Genomic DNA, 19,684 nt, shown 5'->3' with positions numbered 1-19,684 from the left:
AGGAGTTGCCTGGTGTCTGAACCCAGCAAGCCTGTCCAAGTGAACTGCAAGTTTGAAACAAAGACCACTTTTCTAGAAGAAAAACAACAACAACGGACTCCTGATTTGAAGGAGGAGTAAATAACTTGATATTTACAATACCAAATGCCCAATTTAATAGTTTGCAAGAAAATGTAGCCTACGAAATAAGTAACTACTAATGTGGGGGTCAGGTGGGACAGTGAGAATCACTAACCAATAAACTACAAGGTGACGTGTAAGCCTGCCATGGTAGGAGAGGTACAGTGGAACCAGCGAAGGCAACATGGCCAGAGTCTAGACAGTGACTTTGGACTTCAGATTCCACCTCTGAAAAAAACAACAGTCCAGTCGGTGTGGCTCAGTGGTTGGGCATCAACCTATGAATCAGGGTTAGATTCGTAGTCATGACTCATGCCCCAGTAAGGGGCACCATTAATGTTAAAAAACATATTTTTTAAAAATGGAAATAACAATTTGTGAAGATTAACTGAGATAATAAAGTGCCTGGCCCTTAATGGTAATTATTAAGTATTTAAGTAATTCAATGGCAAAGTGCTTAGTTTTGCCCCACTTCCCCCCATAGATTAGTTAAAGCAAACTATATATTTTTTTTAATGCACTAGTGTTGAAATAGGTAGTTTACATTATTTTGCTGTGATGGTAAAATGACTCAGGAAAGCATACCTTTAAGATTTGTCAGATATATTAGTCAGATACTATTAATATACTTTTAGATGCTTAACACTTTTTTTCGGAAGAAAAATATTCATCTTAATTTCCTCTGTGGATTGAGTTATTAAGCTCTTTAACTTGAAGTTCACCGTGCCTCATTTTTAAATCAGAATCTGGGTAAGTCTTGTCCCTAAAGACCCTAGAGGGATGCTGGGAGAGTAAATGATGCAATTGGGTGCAGGAGCTCAAAACAAAGGGGCCCAATAAATATTTGCCGAATGAATCCTTATTTTATTCATTATTATTGCTATTGGGAGCATGCTGCATTTAAGGCAAATTCCTACTTAAAATGCAGTGCCTTGGGATATTGAGAAAAATGTAAAACCTCAGCTTACTTTTTAAAAATGATAATGCTAGTCAAACGTCACGCTCAAGTTTTTGCATGAAGGAGACACAGCCGCTGGAAATGACCAGCAGGTCACTTTGCCGCATAACGTGGGTCTTCCTGTCCTGACAGCGAACCAAGTGCGCGAAGGACTCCGGGCAGGGACATCGCCTCCCGTGGCCTCCCTGATGGGCAGGAGTCCTGACCAGCTGCGGGACGAAGAGCCGCCCCGGAAGGTGTCCAGGGATCCGTCTCACCCCAAAGTGGGCCAGCGGGTCCCTGCCCCCTGCCCCCTGTCCCGGCGGCGCAGAGCTGGCTCGGGGCGTGCGGAGGGAAGGAAGGCACCTGCCATGCGGTCCACTCCGACGCGCTCTGCACAATGTGGGTTACCGATCCGCGTCCTCCCCTCGGGGTCACCTCCTTTCCCAACGAGAGAGAGCCCCGAAATGGGCAAAGCCTCGCCCTCACCCGTCTTTATCATGAATAACAACCCTTCCCTGGAGGTGACCTGCGCTTTAATTTCCAAAGAGCTTTGACATCTGGATCCCTCGCCTCTGGAGAGGCAGGTCAGTTGGTGCCAACACTTAGAGAGAGGGGAAACCGAGGCACGGGAGCTGGAGGGGCTTCTGGATGCTTCGGGAGGGGGTAGGTTGCGGGGCAAGGAAGGTTCCGCAGCGTCCCTCACCTCCCAGCCCCCACCCCCATCCCCCACCCCTCACCCCGTCCCCGCGCCCCGTGGGAGCAGCCCGCAGGAGGGTGCCTCCCCGCCGCCGCTCCCGCCACCCAGGCCCTCCTCCAGCGCGACCTCCCACCGCAGCCGCCCAGGCTCTGGCCGTCTGGGCACATACCTCTACCCATGGTCCCGGTCTGTCACCGCTTGGGATCTCCCGGGAAACGCAGCTTTCGAAAAAAGTTACAACAACTGTAGCCAACTGCTGCACGGAGCACCGGCTGCTGCCCTGATTGGCGCCGCCGCCCGCCTCTCCCCTGGCCGCGCGCCGTGATAGGCGAACGCGGGAGGGAAAGCCCGCCCTTCTCCCCGCCTCCCTGACTGGGGGCGGGGCGAGCGGCCGCACTGTCTATAATCGCTATCCGGACGGGTCTCCGAGGAGGAGGTGGAAGGATGGGGTGTTTAAATTGTACCGTCTCCCTGCGCTGATTGGCTGCGGTGGAAGGGCATCCGCGTTCCCGTTGGAGGTCCCAAACTCCGCCCCCTCACGGCGCTGAAGCTCCGCCTCGGGAGGTTTGGTCACGTGATTGGAGGACCCAGCTCAGAGCGGACCATTTTTTTCCTCCAACTTGACTGGAACCGGACCTTTGACCCGCGACCTCCCCTTATGACCTGGGACGCCTAACTCCCAGCAGTTTGGCATCTCCAATACCTTGCCCACCTCCAGCAGTTTCATCCATTCATTCCTGGGTTCGAAAGGTTTATTGGAACAGTCTATTATTCCAGTAGTCAAAGCCGCTGGCATAGCTCCTACCGACTGGGTCAGTAGGTAAACTAAGAACCTCAGCGATCCTAGCCCACCATACCCACCCATTCCACAGACCAGAGGGAGCAGGTAGCTTGCTTGGCCCATGGTCACCCAGCAGTTTAATGGCAGGGCCTGGATCAACCTTTGGACTGTGAGTCCACTAGATAATGACCTTAATCCCAGGGAAACAGCTCTACAGTGTCCCACCCAAGGGAGCCACTGTGGGTGTGGTCGCAGAGAAGCTCGGGTGCCCTGGGTATTCTTTGCTTTGAAAGGGAAGGTACCCAGTTACAGCTTGTTCCTGGGGATGTAGGCAAATATAGCCACTCACTCATCCAGCCTCCCTTTGGTCCCAAGAAGATTTTTAGAGACCCCATCATTGCCCAAGGATTCTGCCAGTGCACCAGGAAAGTGGGAAAGCAAAATCAAGTGAGGTATACAAAAGCACTGGGGAAAGGAGTTGCTAATTTGCTGTATGGCATTGGCATGTCATTTCAGCTCTTTGGCCCTCAATTCCTCAAGCTGTCAAATGGTTTTGGAGTTGGGCAAAGAGTGGTTTCCAAGGTTTCTTCCAGCTTCCACAAATATACAGAGGTTTTTACTTTCTCTAAAGTTTATAAATTCAACATTTCTTTTTTTAAAATATATTTTATTGATTTTTTAAAATATATTTTATTGATTTTTTAAAATATATTTTATTGATTTTTCACAGAGAGGAAGGGAGAGAGAGAGTTAGAAACATCGATGAGAGAGAAACATCGATCAGCTGCCTCTTGCACATCTCCTACTGGGGATGTGCCCGCAACCCAGGTACATGCCCTTGACCGGAATCGAACCCGGGACCCTTCAGTCCGCAGGCAGACGCTGTATCCACTGAGCCAAACCGGTGAGGGCAATTCAACATTTCTTGAGCTGTATACCTGGCATTGTCTGATCCCTCAAGGATAATACAGTGGCAAATAAGACACACATCCATATCTTTTAGGAAAGAAACAAACAAGATAATATTTTTAGAAGATAATACTACATAGTGAGTAATGCTATGAGAACAATGAAAGTGGGGTAAAATGTGGGGAGAGATTGGTGAAGTGAGAGAAATTCTTTTTGACTTGGTGGCTTTAAGTCAGTGATGGCAAACCTATGACACGCGTGTCAGAGGTGACACGCGAACTCATTTTTTTGGTTGATTTTTCTTTGTTAAATGGCATTTAAAGATATAAAATAAATATCAAAAATATAAGTCTTTGTTTTACTATGGTTGCAAATATCAAAAAATTTCTATATGTGACATGGCACCAGAGTTAAGTTAGGGTTTTTCAAAATGCTGACACGCCGAGCTCAAAAGGTTCACCATCATTGCTTTAAGTTATATATACCCTAGCCCTGGCTCAGTTGGTTGAGCGTTGTCCTGTGCACGGAAAGATTAGTGGCTGGTTCAATTTCCCGTCAGGGCACTTGTCTGGATTCAGGGCTCGATCCCCAGTAGGGGGCGTGCAGGAGGCAGGCAATCAATGATTTTAGATACCTTAAATACTTCTAAGGGAGAGTTTACAAAAATGAATAGCAGGGTGTCCATAAAAATATGAAGTGTTTTTTGTTGTTGTTGTTGTTGTTTTGTTGTTAATCCTCACCATTTTAAAAGTGAATACATACACAGGGTGAAAATGTCAGGCAGAAACTCTCCACCTCCTTAACTCAACCCCTCGCCTGCAGGACTATCCCATGCATATCACCTTAGGGCAGATAGAGATAGGGTTGGTATTGTGGTCCAGACAAATAATGACTACAAACAGTTTGTGTGAATAGTTGCCAGAACATTCTGGAAATCCATTTTAACAAACAGGTGATTGTCGGGAGCTGGAGAAAAGGAAAAATGAGGACTCCCTAACCAATGAGTATAAAATTTCAGTTATGCAAGATGAATAAATTCCAGAGATCCACTGTACAAGACTGTGCCTATAGATGACAATACTACATTTGTACACATAAAAATATTAAGATCTCATATTAAGTGTTCTTATAATAAAACCTTTTTAAATGTTTAATGAAAAAAACAAAAAGGAACAGGTGAGCCCAGCCAGTGTGACTCAGTGGCTGAGTGTCGACCCATGCACCAAGAGGTTGCTGGTTTGATTCCCCACTGAGGGGCATATGGATGCACATGCTGGGTTTCAGGCTCCATTCCAATAGGAGGCTTGCAGGAGACGGCCAATCGATGTTTCTCTTTCTCTCATCGATATTCCTCTCTCTCTCTCTCTCTCTCTCTCTCTCTCTCTCTCTAAAAATCAATTTTAAAAAACCCCATAAAAACAACCAAAAACAAAAACAAAAACAGGTGATGCCCTGGCCAGGTGGCGCAGTCTCCCTGGAGCACTCCTTGTGGCAGTTACCACTGAGACAGCTGGCAGAGCAGAATGTAGCTTTGCCGTGCATCGCAAATCAGAGAGGGAAGCTGAGGTTGGAGCTGAGAAACACTATCTCGGTAAGAGATGCACTTGCCTTGTTACTGTACCTTCTCCTTACTTTGCTCCAGCCCCTTTCAGGGAGTGCTGTTTCCTCTCCCAAAAATGCAGCTGCCTCTTTCCTTTGCCTAGAAAATGCCTACTTTTCAGCTCAGTTATCACTGCCTCAAGGAAGCCTTCTTGGACTTCCCTGATGAGGTCAGATGCCTTTGTAACAGGCTCTGTTAGCTTCTCTGTAACGTTGGCACACTTCCAAGTTTGCACCTTGTGGAATTTTTTTATTAGTGCCCACTAAACTGTAAGGGCATTTGTCTTTTTAAAATATATATTTTTCATTGATTTTAGAAAGACAGGGAGAGGGGGAGAGAGAGATAGGACCAACAATAAGGAGAGAGCATCATTGATCAGCTGCCTCTTCCATGCCCCACACTGGGAATCGAGTCTGCAACCCGGACTTGTACCCTGACCGGGAATCGAACGGTGACCTCCTGGTTCATAGGTCAACAGCGCTGAACCACTGAGCCAGGCCAGTTGGGCAAGGGCATTTATCTGAAGGGCAGGGACCATCCAATAATCCTCCCTTGATTTGTTTTTCTTAAACGTGTACCCCTAACTTCTAACATAGTAGCTGGCACAAAGTAGGGGCTCAGTAAATATTGGTTGAATGGAGTGAGAAGTATATGTGTAAATGGCCAAGGGGAAGTCAATACCATGCCCGAATAGGGATTTTTCTGAATCACCTGCTTCCAGTAGCATCTCAGTTCCCATCGAGACATAACTGCTTCTAGTGTTGTCATTCGGAGATTCTCTGTATATACATGCAAGTAAAATACATTCTTATATATTCTCATAGGTAGAGGTGCTTCATTCTGTTTCAATGTAGAAAGTTCCATAGTTTAGTTAACCAGTCCTTTCTTCAAAGACATTTAGGTTGTTTCCCATCTTTTGCTTCATTAAGCAATGCTGAGACTAAATAACCTTGTGCATAACATTTGTGTACATATGTGCGGCAGCTGTATTATAAATGTCCACTGAAACACCATCTTTTGTCTTGGTTCAAGGTAAAGAGCTTATGCAGAGAAGGCAGCAAGGATCTGGCGTGGATGCTCAGAAAAAACCTCAAAGGGTGTGGGTTTCTAGGTCAAACCTGTTTTCAGAATCTAGTACTCCTCCAGTCCTTGTATACAGCCTGAGTGTAGGGGCCACTTTGAGTTGTTCCAACCTAGCTCCAAAGGTACTGATGTATTAACTACAATGTTTTAGATTTCTTTGCTGCATCTTTCCATATTTTTTTCCCTTTCATGTGACAGAGTTGTCATTATTGGTTATTACCTTCTAGGCTATAAACTAGTCTAGTGGGTAGCAGTGAGCAAGACAGATACAGGCCTTGTTCTTATAGAACTATTTTTATATTTTTATCTCTATAGTTTTTTTTTAATTAAATGAAACAATGAAAGTAAAGTTTTAACAAAGCAATTTCAAATATTTATGTGGATACACATATATAATACACGCTTATGTATATAAATGTTATGTTGGGAGATTCATAATTATTTTTGCCATGGCTACTCCCCGCCCTACACTTCCTCTTGAAAAGCTCACACCTTAACCTCCAAGCCTTTCAACGGCTAGGTTTCCTTTCAGCGCTAGGCAAGTGCGACGCGCCGCCAGCAGGGGGCAAGAACCAACCAGGCGTGCCTATTACCTAAGCAACGGAGTCAAACAACATTCTCAGAATGACTTTACAAAAGGGTTACCAATAAATGAACTTATTCTGTGTTGGGTCACATAATATTATTATAAGGAAGTGAGAGGTGGTAGCGACAGACCTATTCTGCAGCAATCACTGACTGACAGCAATAGTTTGTTCGGGTTACTGGCTGTGTACGCGGAAAAAAAGTGGGGCTGATGGTGCTCACACTCCTAATGGCACAGGATCTGCCAAAAGGCTCCGAGTTATTTGCGGTTTCATATTGAATAAAGTGCTGTGAACGAGCAATGTCTATGCGAACATTTTCTTCTAGGATTCAATAGGTAATGAGCTTTCCAAAGTACCAGAGAAGCCACAAGGTAACTTCCCGGGCCGAAGCCACAAGCCAAAAGGGATCTGAAAACAGCTTCGGGCCCCTCCTAGCCCGACTTTGAAAGCAGGTGCGGGACGCATGCGCCCGGCCCACCCGCTGACCTGCTCCTGGCACACGGAGCTCAGACCTTCTTCCCGGCAGCCAGCGGGATCGAAAGGGAGGGGCAACGGAATTCTCGCGAGGCCTCTCGAGAGCCGGCGGAAGCAGTAGACACGTGACTCTCCGAAGCGGCCTTCGGCTTCCCCCTCCCCCTTCTCGGAAACCCGGCCCCTCACCCCTCGCCCACCCCGGAGCCGCGGTAATGGACCGTTTGGGTTCCGGAATTCTCTTGGATCCAACCACTGGTACCGGGTCGGCGGGAGCCGGCGGAGCCCGTGCTTGGCGGCGAAGGCAGGGGGCGGTCAAGATGGGGGGGGCAGACCATCTTCCTTCACCTAGGAGGGAGGCGGGGCGGAGAGGGGCGCCGGGGAGCGCGGTGGGGGAGGGAGGAAGTCACGTGGGGCGCGCTGCGCGCGCTGCACCTTCTCCGTCGCCCCGCCCCCGCCCCTCCCGACGGGGCGGGGGGACAGGGGGGAGGGGCTTCAAGATGGCGGCGGGGAGGTAGGCAGAGCCAGACGCCGCTGCTGCCGCCGCCGCCGCCGCCACCACCGCCGCCTCCGCCGCCTCCGCTCCTGTCGCCTGTGGTTCTTCAAACTCTCGCCGCCCGGGAGAAGGTGTACCGGCGTCACATCCCGCAAGGAAAGTAAGTCCTCCCCTGAACCTTCTCCAGCTTTCACACTCGCTCTGCCGGACAGCCTCCCACTCCCACTCTCCTCAGGGGGCCGGTGGGGCCGGGCTGGGGGGGGGGCGCCGCCACCTCACCCCGGTTCGGCGCCTCCCTCGCCGCCCCCTGAGCTGTTCGCCCCGGGGGCCCTCGGGGGCACGGTCCCGGCGGCGGCCCCGCCGCGCTCGCTTCTTCCGCCCGTCAGCGCCGGGCCCTGCGGTCGCCGCGCGTGGGGCTGTCGGGCCCGGGGGCCCCGCTGTCCCGGGCCAGGGGCACCCCTTTGGGCGGGGAAGCAGGGTGTGCGGACGCCGGCGCTGGCCCCGCTGGGGTCGCCTCCCTTGCTGCCCCCGCCGTACACCGGGGCTGCGAGGTCCCGGACCCGCCGGAAAGTGAGCTCCGCGATCCTTCAGAAGTCCTCCCTCCCGCCCGAGGGTTGCTCCGGGGATTTTAGGGCGAGTGCGGGCGGCGGCTGGGGCGCCCCCAGACCGGACCCCGCACTTGCAGTGCCTCGTCGCCTCGCTGTCGGGGCGGTGGGGAGGGTCCGGGACACGTGGGGACCACCTCCCCGCCTCGCCCGCTCCGGGGGTGGATCTCACCCCCAGCCACCGCGCCCGCCTCCCGGAGCGTCTGTCCGCGGAGGGGAAGGGCGGTTGAGGGGTTTGCTTGTACTTTGGGAGTGTTTGGCGTAAGCAGCACCTAAAGTTCCCCAAACCCGTGTGCGCGGGTGGTTTCCCAGAAGCGGTTTGGGGTCTGTTTAACCGCCGAGGAGACCGGGATGTGCCTGCGCTGGCGATTGTTGCTTTCCTGACCCCGGCCCCCAGCCCCTCCCCTCTCCACCCCGGCTTTGTGCCTCTGTTTGGTTCATGTTTGCGGACCACTAACTTGATCCTCGCACAGAGAAGCTTTTTTTTCTTTCTTTCTTTTTTCCCCCCGGGCGTGCTCCGTGGACTGTGGGAGGCTTTTGTGTTTTTTTTGGGTGGGGGGGGGAGTCGTCGGGAGAGAAACGTGGGAAAAGGACGGGGCGAGAAAAGCGAGAGTGGAATGAAGCGACGTTTTTTTGTCCATTGAATTGCGCAGCCAATTGTAACTGCACCCGGAAGTTTGTGCTGAACACGTGTTGACGAGGGGAGGTTAAAACCCGGGCCCCCTTTGACCTTTGAAAGTGGATTATTAGCCTGTTTATGTCCAGTTCAGTGCTTCATATTCTCTAGACAGCCAGCGTTAGAGACGGAGTGGGGCTTCTCGCGGGCCGCCGGGAGGGTCGCAAACGCTGTCAAAGCCCCAGGTTGCACCCGCGGCAGCAGACGGGACGCGCTTGCAGACCAGCCAGCTACCAGTGCGGATGGAGCCCATTTCCCCCGCTGCTGAGGGCAGTCAGCACTGGTTTTCAATCTGGGGGCGGGTGTGTGTGTGGGGGGTCAGCCTTACTGCACAAAACATAGTTTGTACAGTTTCTAGGGTAAAATGCAGGATTTGCTACTAGTGCCTTGAGTGGCACATTGATCTTGCAAGCAAGGGAACATTTCATTTTCATGTTTAAAGAGGCTTTACCTTACCAGAGCAGTGACAACCCCCCCTTCCTTTTATCTCCCAATCTAACTTTATGCCATATGATTCTCTTCAGAATTTAAATAAGTTTTACATTAGTTGCTGGGTAAGCTTCAATAAGGGAGGCTTAGTGGCTTGCAGTTCATTCATTCATTGAATGCTGCTATGTCAGGCAATTTTACATGTTTTAAGGGCTTTGCTAAAATTGCTAATTGAAAACAGGTAGTATGGGCCCTGACTGGGTAGCACAGTTAGTTAGAGCGTTGTCCGGTAATGCCAAAGTTTTGGGTTTGATCCCATCAGGGCACACAACAAGGATCAAACAATGAATGCCTAAGTTAAGTGGAACAACAAATCGATGTTCCTCCCTCCCTCCACCCTCCTTCCCTCTCTCTCTCTACATTCAATCAATAAATAAAAATTAGAAAAAGAAATAGGCAGTATGGAGATTCTTTACATGCTTTTTTTTAAGCTTTAAAAAATTTAGATTTGAGAGAAAGAAATACCGACTGTTCCACTTATTTATGCATTCATTGTTGCTCTTGTATGTGCCCCGACTGGGGATTGAACCCACAAATGTGGCGTATCTGTCAACGCTCTAACCTGAGCTGCCCGGCCAGAGCTTTACATGCTTTTTAAAATGATTCACCTCAAAGACTAGCTACAGCTACATTTTGGCATTTCTTAGTCTCTAAATTGAGCTTTGATTTCAGAGCTGCCACCTGTGAAGGACATGAACACTCAGATCCTAGTAATCTGACTTTCCATGAAGCTTTGTGGGTTCCCATGCTTTGTCTGCCTAAAGTAAAGATAATTTCTGGGAGGAATTGCTTTCACATTAAGTAGCCAATTAATAACCAAAATGGTGTCATCCTAAGGTTTTTGGAATGGTCTTTGTTTTTCAGTGCTAATTGACAGATCCACTTTGTGGTTGAATTTACTAAATATTGAAGACCACCTTGGGATAGCACTGAAATCCCCCCCCAACCTTTTTACTGCATACCACAGTAAGAAATACATTTTACATTGTGACCTAGTGCATATAGACACATAGAACTGAAAAACTCATGAAGTAATGTTTTCTAATTTTCTGTTCTATGCTGAGATGTTTAAAAATACTGGTTATGGTGCACTGAATTGATTGGACAACACACTGTGTTTTGGCCAGCAGATTGAAAAATACTGGAATAAGGTTAAGAGTACAGAATCTTGGAGGTATGTGGTATGAGACCTCCTGGGTTTGTAATTCTCCACTCTGGTTTTGTTGTTACCTTGCTACACTTCCTCTCTAGGCCTCAGTTTCTCATCTGTGGCAAGGGGATAATAGGTAGCATTTACTCAGTGATTATCTTGAAAGTTAAAAGAAAAAAAAATCCAACCATATACTAAAAATAAAGCTAGCCATGTGAATTTGATGGTGATCAAGAAAGGTATTTCATTTCTGCATTTGATTCCCCCCCCTTTTTTTTAATCACAGGATATTTTTCCATTGATTTTTTTTTTTTTTTAAGAGAGAATGGAAGTGGGGGGAGGGAGGGGGGGGGAGAGAGAGAGAGAGAGAGAGAGAGAGAGAGAGAGAGAGAGAGACATCAATATCGGACACATCAATTAGTTGCCTTCTGAATGCACTTTCACCAGGGCTGAGGATCAAGCCTACGACCAAGGTATATGTCCTTGACTGGAACCTAACCCGGGAGCAGATGCTCTAACCACTGAGCAGACAGGCTAGGGCAGGGGTGGGCAAACTTTTTGACTCAAGGGCCACAATGGGTTCTTAAACTGGACCGGAGGGCCGGAACAAAAGCATGGATGGAGTGTTTGTATGAACTAATATAAATTCAAAGTAAACATCATTACATAAAAGGGTACGGTCTTTTTTTTTCTTAGTTTTATTCATTTCACATGGGCCAGATCCGGCCCGCAGGCCGTAGTTTGCCCACGGCTGGGCTAGGGCCTCACCTGATTCTTGGGTTTCTTTTGTGAAGCATTTTTTTTCTCTTGTGAATATTTTTTTAATATATTTTATTGATTTTTTTACAGAGAGGAAGGGTGAGGGATAGAGAGTTAGAAACATTGATGAGAGAGAAACATCAATCAGCTGCCTTCTGCACAACCCCTACTGGGGATGTGCCTGAAACCAAGGTACATGCCCTTGACCGGAATTGAACCTGGGACCTTCATTCCGCAGGCCGACACTCCATCCACTGAGCCAAACCGGTTAGGGCTCTCCTTGTATTCTTCTTCTTTTTTTTTTTTTTTAATATATTTTTCATGATTTTTTTTTTTTTTCATGATTTTTTACAGAGAGGAAGGGAAAGGGAGTTAGAAACATCGATGAGAGAGAAACATCGATCAGCTGCCTCCTGCACACTCCGTACTGGGGATGTGCCCGCAACCAAGGTACATGCCCTTGACCGGGCTCGAACCTGGGACCCTTCAGTCCGAAGGGCAACACTCTATCCACTGAGCCACACCGGTCATTGCTCCTTGTATTCTTAATGAACCACTCAGTAGACACTTAATAAATACTTGTTGTCCTAGCTAGCCAGTTTGGCTCAGTGGCTAGACAGTCCGCCTGTGGACTGAAGGGTCCTCAGTTCAATTCTCAGTCAGGGCACATGCCCGGGTGGTGGGCTTGGTCTCCAGTAGGGGGCGTGCAGGAGGCGGCTGATCAATGATTCTCATCGTTGATGTTTCTGTCTCTCCCTCTCCCTTCATCTCTGAAATCAATAAAAATATGTTAAAAAAATAAATACTTGTTGATAGACTATATCTACTAAATTCTAAGTGGCTCATTATCCTTAAAAAAATTTTTTTTAATAGCTGAGGATACTTTTCCCATTGATTTTTAGAGACAGAGAGGAAGGGAAGGGAGAGGGACACATCAATTGGTTGCCTCCCACAGGTGCCCGACTGGGGTTGGGGATGGAACCTGCAACCCAGGTATGTGCCTCTGACCAGGAATTTAACCTGAGACCCTTCAGTTCGTGAGCTTATGCTCTAACCACTGAACACACCAGACAGGGCAAAATTCTTAAACTATGTCAGGGGTGGGCAAACTTCTGGGCTGCATGAAAGCAAAATTGAAGCTGAGTCAAAAATCAGACATGCTTAGTACTATTAAATAAGGAGAAATAAACCTTTTTGTTATTAGTTCTGGCAAAGATAACTTGCTAAGTGATATTTTCTGTGCACACTTAAAGATATCAGTGCCCTGAGACTCTGATTAACTGGATACATGACACTTTAGGTAAAAAGTGAACTGGTATTTTATAGAAATAATTTGGAAGTTAATTATTGGATAGGTTTCCAACAAATAGTTTGTATTCTGGGAAATAAAGTGTTGCATCAGTGATATAGAAAAAAAAACACACGTTTTTTGGACAAGATACTAATGCTTATCAAAACGATAGTAGCTAACTTTTGTTTCAGGTAGTACAGCAATTCCTATTAGGCAAGTTGTATTTTATTCCTGTTTGAAGATGAGGAAACTGAGTCATAGTATATTACTTGACCATATTATACTTACTAAGTGGGTGATGTAGCCAGTATTTGAACCCTGATATTCTGCTCGACTCCATGGTCTTTTCACCCTCTGTTGTGTGCTGCTGTAGACACATCCCTGGTAACTGGCATGAGCTGTAAGCTACAGAGATCTGGTTTAGGTCTCAACAAGAGAAACCTTGTCCTCCTTGATAGGTTTCAGAGTTGGTTTCTCTGTGGGAACTGTATCCTTTCATTCTTCCGAGTGGCTATTGTTTCCTCAGGATTCTCTTCCTGCCAAGGGTGGCTCTTAGTTTCTCTCTACTACCATGTCCTTGTTTCTTATTTATCATTGTCCCCCTTATAATGTACTATTTTGAACTAGGTGATTATTTTCAAATGTATTTATGATAAAAATGGAGCCATTTTGTTGTCCATTGTCTGAGAGAGAATCACTGCTGTTAGTAACTTTGGGGTTTGTTAGATTGCTACATGTTGCTTGTCATCTGAGGTCTATGTGATCCTTAGTAGACACAATGTAACACAGTTCTCTTACACCTAACAGTATTTGCATTTATATTGTATTTAGACGTTCAAAGTGAAAATGTTTTCCCTCTCAGGAATAAATCCTACTTATTATAAATCGAGGAGGAGAAGATTGGATAATATAGCCTTTTAAGGGCTCTCTCAGCTGAGCACTGAAATTCCATGAGTCTGTAATAATTTCAGAATAGGACTATGATTAAATATTAAGGGGTTTGGCTAATGGAGTTAGAGAATGGCACAGATGTTCCCTCTCTATCCCTTTTCCTCCTCACTGCAAAAAAGTACAAGTAGAGAATTTGTATTTAATTGGCTAAGAGAGAAAGTATCCCTAGATTTGTTTGTGCGTAAAATGTATATAAAATTAAAATGTCTTTTATTAATAGCTCCTAAGAAAAAATATCTTTTACAGACATTGTCAATACTAGGTCACTACTCACTCAAATCAGAGGTCTCAAATTGTGATTCCTATGAATGAATTTTGAGTAGGTCACTGAACTGCTGCCATCATTTCTTGTCTAAATATCAAGTTTCTCCCCCAAATTCCTCCCTTCCATGATAATATTTTTGTACTTTTAAAATATTTTTTTTTATTGATTTCAGAGAAGGGAGAGAGAAACATCAATGATGAGAGAATCATTGGTCGCTGCCTCCTGTACGCCCCTACTGGGGATGCAACCAAAACCTGGGCATGTGCCCTGACCAGGAATCCAACTGTGACCTCCTGGTTCATAGGTTGACACTCAACCACTGAGCAACACTAGCTGGGCATATTTTTGTACTTTTAATACTCATTGTTCAGAAACTATATTTCAAAAAGCTCTCGAACTCAGTAACACTTTTTGGTGATTTTGTTTTTGTCTCATGAGTTAATGACATTTCTGTACTCTTGAGTATAAGTAGACCAGACTTGGTGCAAAACTGATGGATTAAAGGGCCCTGGGACCTCCAAGCGTTCTGTGGTCTGTAGTTTAGGAGTCAGCGTCTTAAAACTGTGCTTTTGTTTCTAATGTACGTAAACTATTTCCAGTAATTACTTTTAAAATACGACATTTTGATAGTCTCAAGTTCTATTAATTTAGGTCAAGATTAGCCATAGTAAGTGGGCCAAGATCACCCCCTATTCCCACAGGTCCTAATGAGGTAATTTTTGGATTGAAAATGTTTTTAAAGCATTTAAAGTACATATTTGTACCGTGCATCTTGCTGTCTAATACTCCACCCCCTTCCAATTTTAAGTTAAGTGTTAAAACTTTCAGGGTTACCAACATTGACTTTTTGATCTACTCATTGAAGAGAGAATAAATGGGCTTTGAAGATATAGATGTGAATGGGTGATCTTGACCAGGGAATTTAAGCTTTCTGAGCCAGCCTCAGTTTCATCTTGCTTAGGGTTGTGGGCTTGTGATGTATATGGAGAGCCTAACACTGTGTCAGGCTTGTAAAAGGTACTTAGTCACGGTCAGTTTCCCTTCCCTTCCTTCTTCCTACTCAACTTGTTTTCTTCCTTAGGCTTCTTTTCCTTTTTCTGAAAAGTTTTGGGAAGTCTCCTTTGGACTCTGTCCTTCCTCCCATCCTTTAAGTTGTGAATCTGCCCTTAGTTTCAATTCTGGATGTCTGTGGTTTTCTACCTTAAACTCATTCATGGGTTCATTGGAGCTTCTTTCGAAGTGATAACATGCTTGTGTGGCATAGACCTACCTACCTAGGAGAAGATTTCTTTTTTTTTTTTTTTTAACATATTTTATTGATTTTTTTTTTTTTACAGAGAGGAGGAAGGGAGAGGGATAGAGAGTTAGAAACATTGATGAGAGAGAAACATCAATCAGCTGCCTCCTGCACGCCCCCTACTGGGGATGTGCCTGCAACCCAGGTACATGCCCTTGACCGGAATCGAACCCGGGACCCTTGAGTCCGCAGGCTGACGCTCTATCCACTGAGCCAAACCGGTTAGGGTGCTAGGAGAAGATTTCGATGTTAGTTATACTGCTTTCATCTAAAATAGAAGTTCTTATATGTTGGAAATCATGTTTATTGCATTCTTGGCTAACACCTTTTTGTAGGACATAATGAAACACTGACATTTAATTCTGTTGCATAGTCTGAGAACAAATGGACTAGCTGAAAATTAGTATGTTTATATAACATGAAATTAACTTTCTTAGAAAAACAAGTACAGATTTTCCATAAGTATGTTTGTATATATAAATTGGTTCTTTCAGATAAATTAATGAGAAAAGTTAAAATTAAGAAAGTTCTGTTAAGCTTTTGTAGAATACTTTGCTCTCACTCCTAAGAGTGCAGTTGGGAAACCCCAATATAAAATGTACCTGCTGCCCTAACCGGTTTGGCTCAGTGGATAGAGCATCGGCCTGCGGACTCAAGGGTCCAGGTTTCGATTCCGGTCAAGGGCATGTACCTTGGTTGCGGGCACATCCCCAGTGGGGAGTGTGCAGGAGGCAGCTGATTGATGTTTCTCTCTCATCAATGTTTCTAACTCTCTATCCCTCTCCCTTCCTCTCTGTAAAAAATCAACAAAATATATTTGAAAAAATAAAAATAAATAAAATAAAATAAAATGTACCTGCTTGCTCCTAAATAGGCATTCCCCCTTTAAGACCCATATAACTCATCTTTCAGGTCTCCTGGGCTCAACTTTTGATTACTCTCTCTTGGCTTAACTCTAATTATCCATCAACTCCTGTGTTTTTTGTGTGTGTGGTTTTTTTCTTCTTCTTCATATTCTCCCTTCCATTTTGAGCTTTTATTTAAACCTGGTCTTAGGAATTCTCTCTGCTAAATATGTTGGAATCCATACCCGTTTCTTTACTGCCTGCTGTTGGCACATCGGCTCTCCTGGTCTGCTGTAGCAGGTTTTGTCTCCCTGTTCCTGGTCTTAAGGAGTGCCAATGTCTTTCACGTGTCCATGGATTTGAATCCACTCACTGTCCAGGAGATCCTTGTCCACCGGGCGATTTTTTTTGACTCTTGGCTCCAGTGTCGTCTTCGTAACCTCTCTCCCTCAGCAAAGTTCAGCATTTCCTTTGGTTTTCCCACAGCATTTTGTGGACATATTCTTGCTGTGATTGACATACTTTGCTGTCCTTTATATCTTAATTTGAATTTTTGGGGATCAGAGACTATTCCTCCTTTTTGCCTGACATGCAGCTGGTTCCTTGTAAACATTGAATGAATGGATCTGGTAGAAAATGAAACGCTGGTTTATATTTAGAAGAGAGTTAATTATCATTTTAAGTTTTTTATGTTAACACTTAATATTTTGTTCTAAAGATGGTGGAGCCAGGACAAGATTTACTGCTTGCTGCTTTGAGTGAGAGTGGAATTAGTCCGAATGACCTCTTTGATATTGATGGTGGAGATGCGGGGCTTGCAACTCCAACACCTACCCCTTCAGTTCACCAGGTAAGAGTCCTCCAAAGCCTCTAAAAAGGAGATTTTTCCCCTTAATTTTAATTTCTACTTATGAAAGTAGGTAATACTAAGTCTTAAACATGTATGTGAAGGTTATTTTTATGTTGAATATTAGTCTTCATTCATGAGATGGAAAACATTTGCAATGAAAATCAAAACATTTTTTGCTTTGTTGTATATATAAAAGTAAGAGATGAATTGCTTATTTTTCTGTGAGGATGGTTAATCTCCTTACTAGTTGTCTCTATATACTTTATAGGGCATTTTTCTGAGGTTTTACTATACACATTTTCTGAAAGCAAAAGTGAGATTCTGGTGTTAGTGAAATTTTGTGAAGCTGGTATCCTTGCAGAGATTGTTCCTTTTTACTTGGCACTAGTGATTTTACATTCCATTTGAATGTAAAGCTTAATATTTTTTGTTTTAATAAAATACATCTCTTGTTCTTGAAACGGAATTCACTGCGTCATTCTTTTTCTCGATGTTGTTTTCTCTCCAGTCAGTGCCACTTAGTACATTAGAACTAGGTTTGGAGACTGAAGCAGCAGTTCCTGTTAAACAAGAACCAGAGACGGTACCTACTCCAGCACTGTTAAATGTTAGGGTAAGAATTATTTAGATTTGGCATTACTACGGAAATAGTTTAGGACTATAGTAAGGAAGTAACCTTTCATACAAAACAGTTTTATCTCACTAGTTCTGATTTTTGCTACTTCTTTCCCAATATTTTGCTCTCACCTATTTTCTAAAACATTTGTTTCATTCTTATTTATTTATATTGGTCAAAAGATAATTTGGACAAAACAAATTTATTTTATTTATTGCAAATGATACAAAATTCATGAAGTAAAAGATAAACTTGCATTATCCCACTTTTCTCTTCATTTTTACTTGTTTAAGTTTTTGTCCATTGGTATGTAATTTTTATGTGATTATAATTGTGCTTTAAACATAGCAGTTACTAACTTACACCTAGTGAAATAAAGTTATTGGACAAACCTTAAAATTTGGTAACATGGTAAACTTGTTGAGTTTTATTTAAAAGCGATAAGTAGTATCTGGAAGATTCTTGTTACAGAGGTTATGGAGAAATAACATAGTTTGAGGTGAAAAGGAAGTAGAAATATACATACATTTATAAAAGTGTCTCAGTTATACTTTAGTTGCTTGTAGTCACAGACATACTGTTATCCTCAAATCTTGACCTTTTTTTACCAATTATTTGTAATGTACCTGTCTGACCATTCGTGTGACATGAGACTTTAGAGCTCTGCTTGGTGGTTTTATCTTAAGTTCTAAACATTAGTAGAATCTCTGTGATAGCAAACATTGGACAGGAGTCCTGGAATCTTAGAAACCGAAAATGGTCCTCAGAGAGCTCGGCCTCCAGAGGTAAAGTGATGTACCCAATGTTCTCTGCCTAGCTGGGGCAGTGCTGAGATTATACACGCTTTCTGTTCTGTTCCTTGTGTTACAAGGTTACTGTACATCACAGCTTGCTTAGGAGAGTCCCATTTTATGTTTGCTCTCCCCAGCAATTATATAAAATGTTGCACCACTGTCCCTTTTTCCCTTCAAAATGGTGTGTTCTAGTTGGTAGTTTATTATAATCATATTTAATTAAAAATGAGGTGCCAGTGGTTAGGTAAGAATAACAGTCAATTTTAGGTTTTAAGTGGCCTACTGATAGTGGCTACATTAGAGGAGACAGCATTTTCATTGGTGTGATGTGTATGGTTTTCTTTTCTAGCAGCAGCCTCCATCTACAACAACATTTGTGCTGAATCAAATAAATCAACTTCCGACCTTGGGATCTACAATTGTAATGACTAAAGCACCACCTGTAACAACGAATAGGCAAACCATCACTTTAGCAAAGTTTATCCAGACCTCTGCAAACACACGCCCTTCGGTCTCAGTATCAGCAGTACGAAATGCCATGACCTCTGCACCTTCCAAAGACCAGGTTCAACTGAAGGACCTTCTGAAAAATAATAGTCTGAATGAACTCATGAAACTGAAGCCACCAGCTAATATCGCTCAGCCAGTTGCAACAGCAGCTAGTAAGTCTGCTTTCAGTGGTGTCAGTTGTCTGCCTTTGATAAGATATATCACTGTGTTTTTAAGGGTTTCTTGGGTCTTAAAAGAACTAGACATGAAAGACATAAAAACTTTGTCTGAATACTTATACTATTTATACAATTCAAGAGAAGCAAAAATTTAGAAAACTTAGCATTAAACCTTGAAATGAGGTGTGGAATTTCCAAGTAGTTTCATTGACATCATGAGACCTCAGTTTTATATATGGTGAATAATTCTCAATCCTTTAAATCAGTGCTTCTCAAACTTAATGTGCCTGTGAATCACTGGGCATCTTGTTCAAAAACAGAATCAGATTCTGTAGGTCTGGTCTGGTGGGGCCCAAGATTGTGCATTTTTAAGAGTTCTGGAGGTGCTGTTGCTGGTGGTCCTTGGACCATGCTTGAGATGAACAAGCTTTAAACTGATAGCCTGATACTTTAACTCTGACCTTTACAGTTTTATGATTTTGTCTTTCATTGGCTTCATTACTTATGGACAGTTGTGTTTTTAGTAAATTTTCCTTTAAAGTACATATACTCATTATAAAATAATTCACTGTTTTCTTTGAAGAGTCAACACCTATAATACTTCTTTATAGCAGCTTTATTGAGATACAATTTACATACCATAAAATTTTCCCATTTAAACTGTACAGTTCAGTGGGTTTTAATATATTCACAGGATTGTACAATCATTACCACCAGCTAATCCATAATACTTTAACGATAGGT

The 19,684-nt window shown here is 44.2% G+C and overlaps 1 protein-coding gene and 1 long non-coding RNA gene across 2 annotated transcripts in view; one reads left to right on the top strand and one right to left on the bottom strand.

Moving 5' to 3' along the window:
• Nucleotides 1-3,418: 3,418 nt before the first annotated feature.
• Nucleotides 3,419-7,548, bottom strand: LOC308534915. Its single transcript, XR_013997223.1, has 3 exons — nucleotides 7,410-7,548; nucleotides 5,759-5,826; nucleotides 3,419-3,534 (listed from the first exon to the last, which is right to left on the bottom strand). It is a non-coding gene; the product is annotated as an uncharacterized lncRNA (long non-coding RNA).
• A 114-nt stretch (nucleotides 7,549-7,662) lies between these two features.
• SBNO1 (strawberry notch homolog 1) overlaps nucleotides 7,663-19,684 on the top strand; it is a 48,797-nt gene continuing 36,775 nt past the window's right edge. Inside the window, exons 1-4 of the mRNA XM_081113571.1 lie at nucleotides 7,663-7,844; nucleotides 16,731-16,862; nucleotides 17,371-17,475; nucleotides 18,622-18,934. Coding sequence (XP_080969697.1) covers nucleotides 16,731-16,862; nucleotides 17,371-17,475; nucleotides 18,622-18,934 — 550 coding nt within the window. The 5' untranslated portion in view covers nucleotides 7,663-7,844. The remainder of the gene's footprint in view (nucleotides 7,845-16,730; nucleotides 16,863-17,370; nucleotides 17,476-18,621; nucleotides 18,935-19,684) is intronic.

The sequence above is a fragment of the Myotis nattereri genome (genome assembly GCF_964212035.1).
Source record: "Myotis nattereri genome assembly, chromosome: 19".
Lineage (NCBI taxonomy): Eukaryota > Metazoa > Chordata > Mammalia > Chiroptera > Vespertilionidae > Myotis > Myotis nattereri.
The sequence above is the reverse complement of the archived record's forward strand: the minus strand, read 5'-3'. Positions and strand labels throughout refer to the sequence as shown.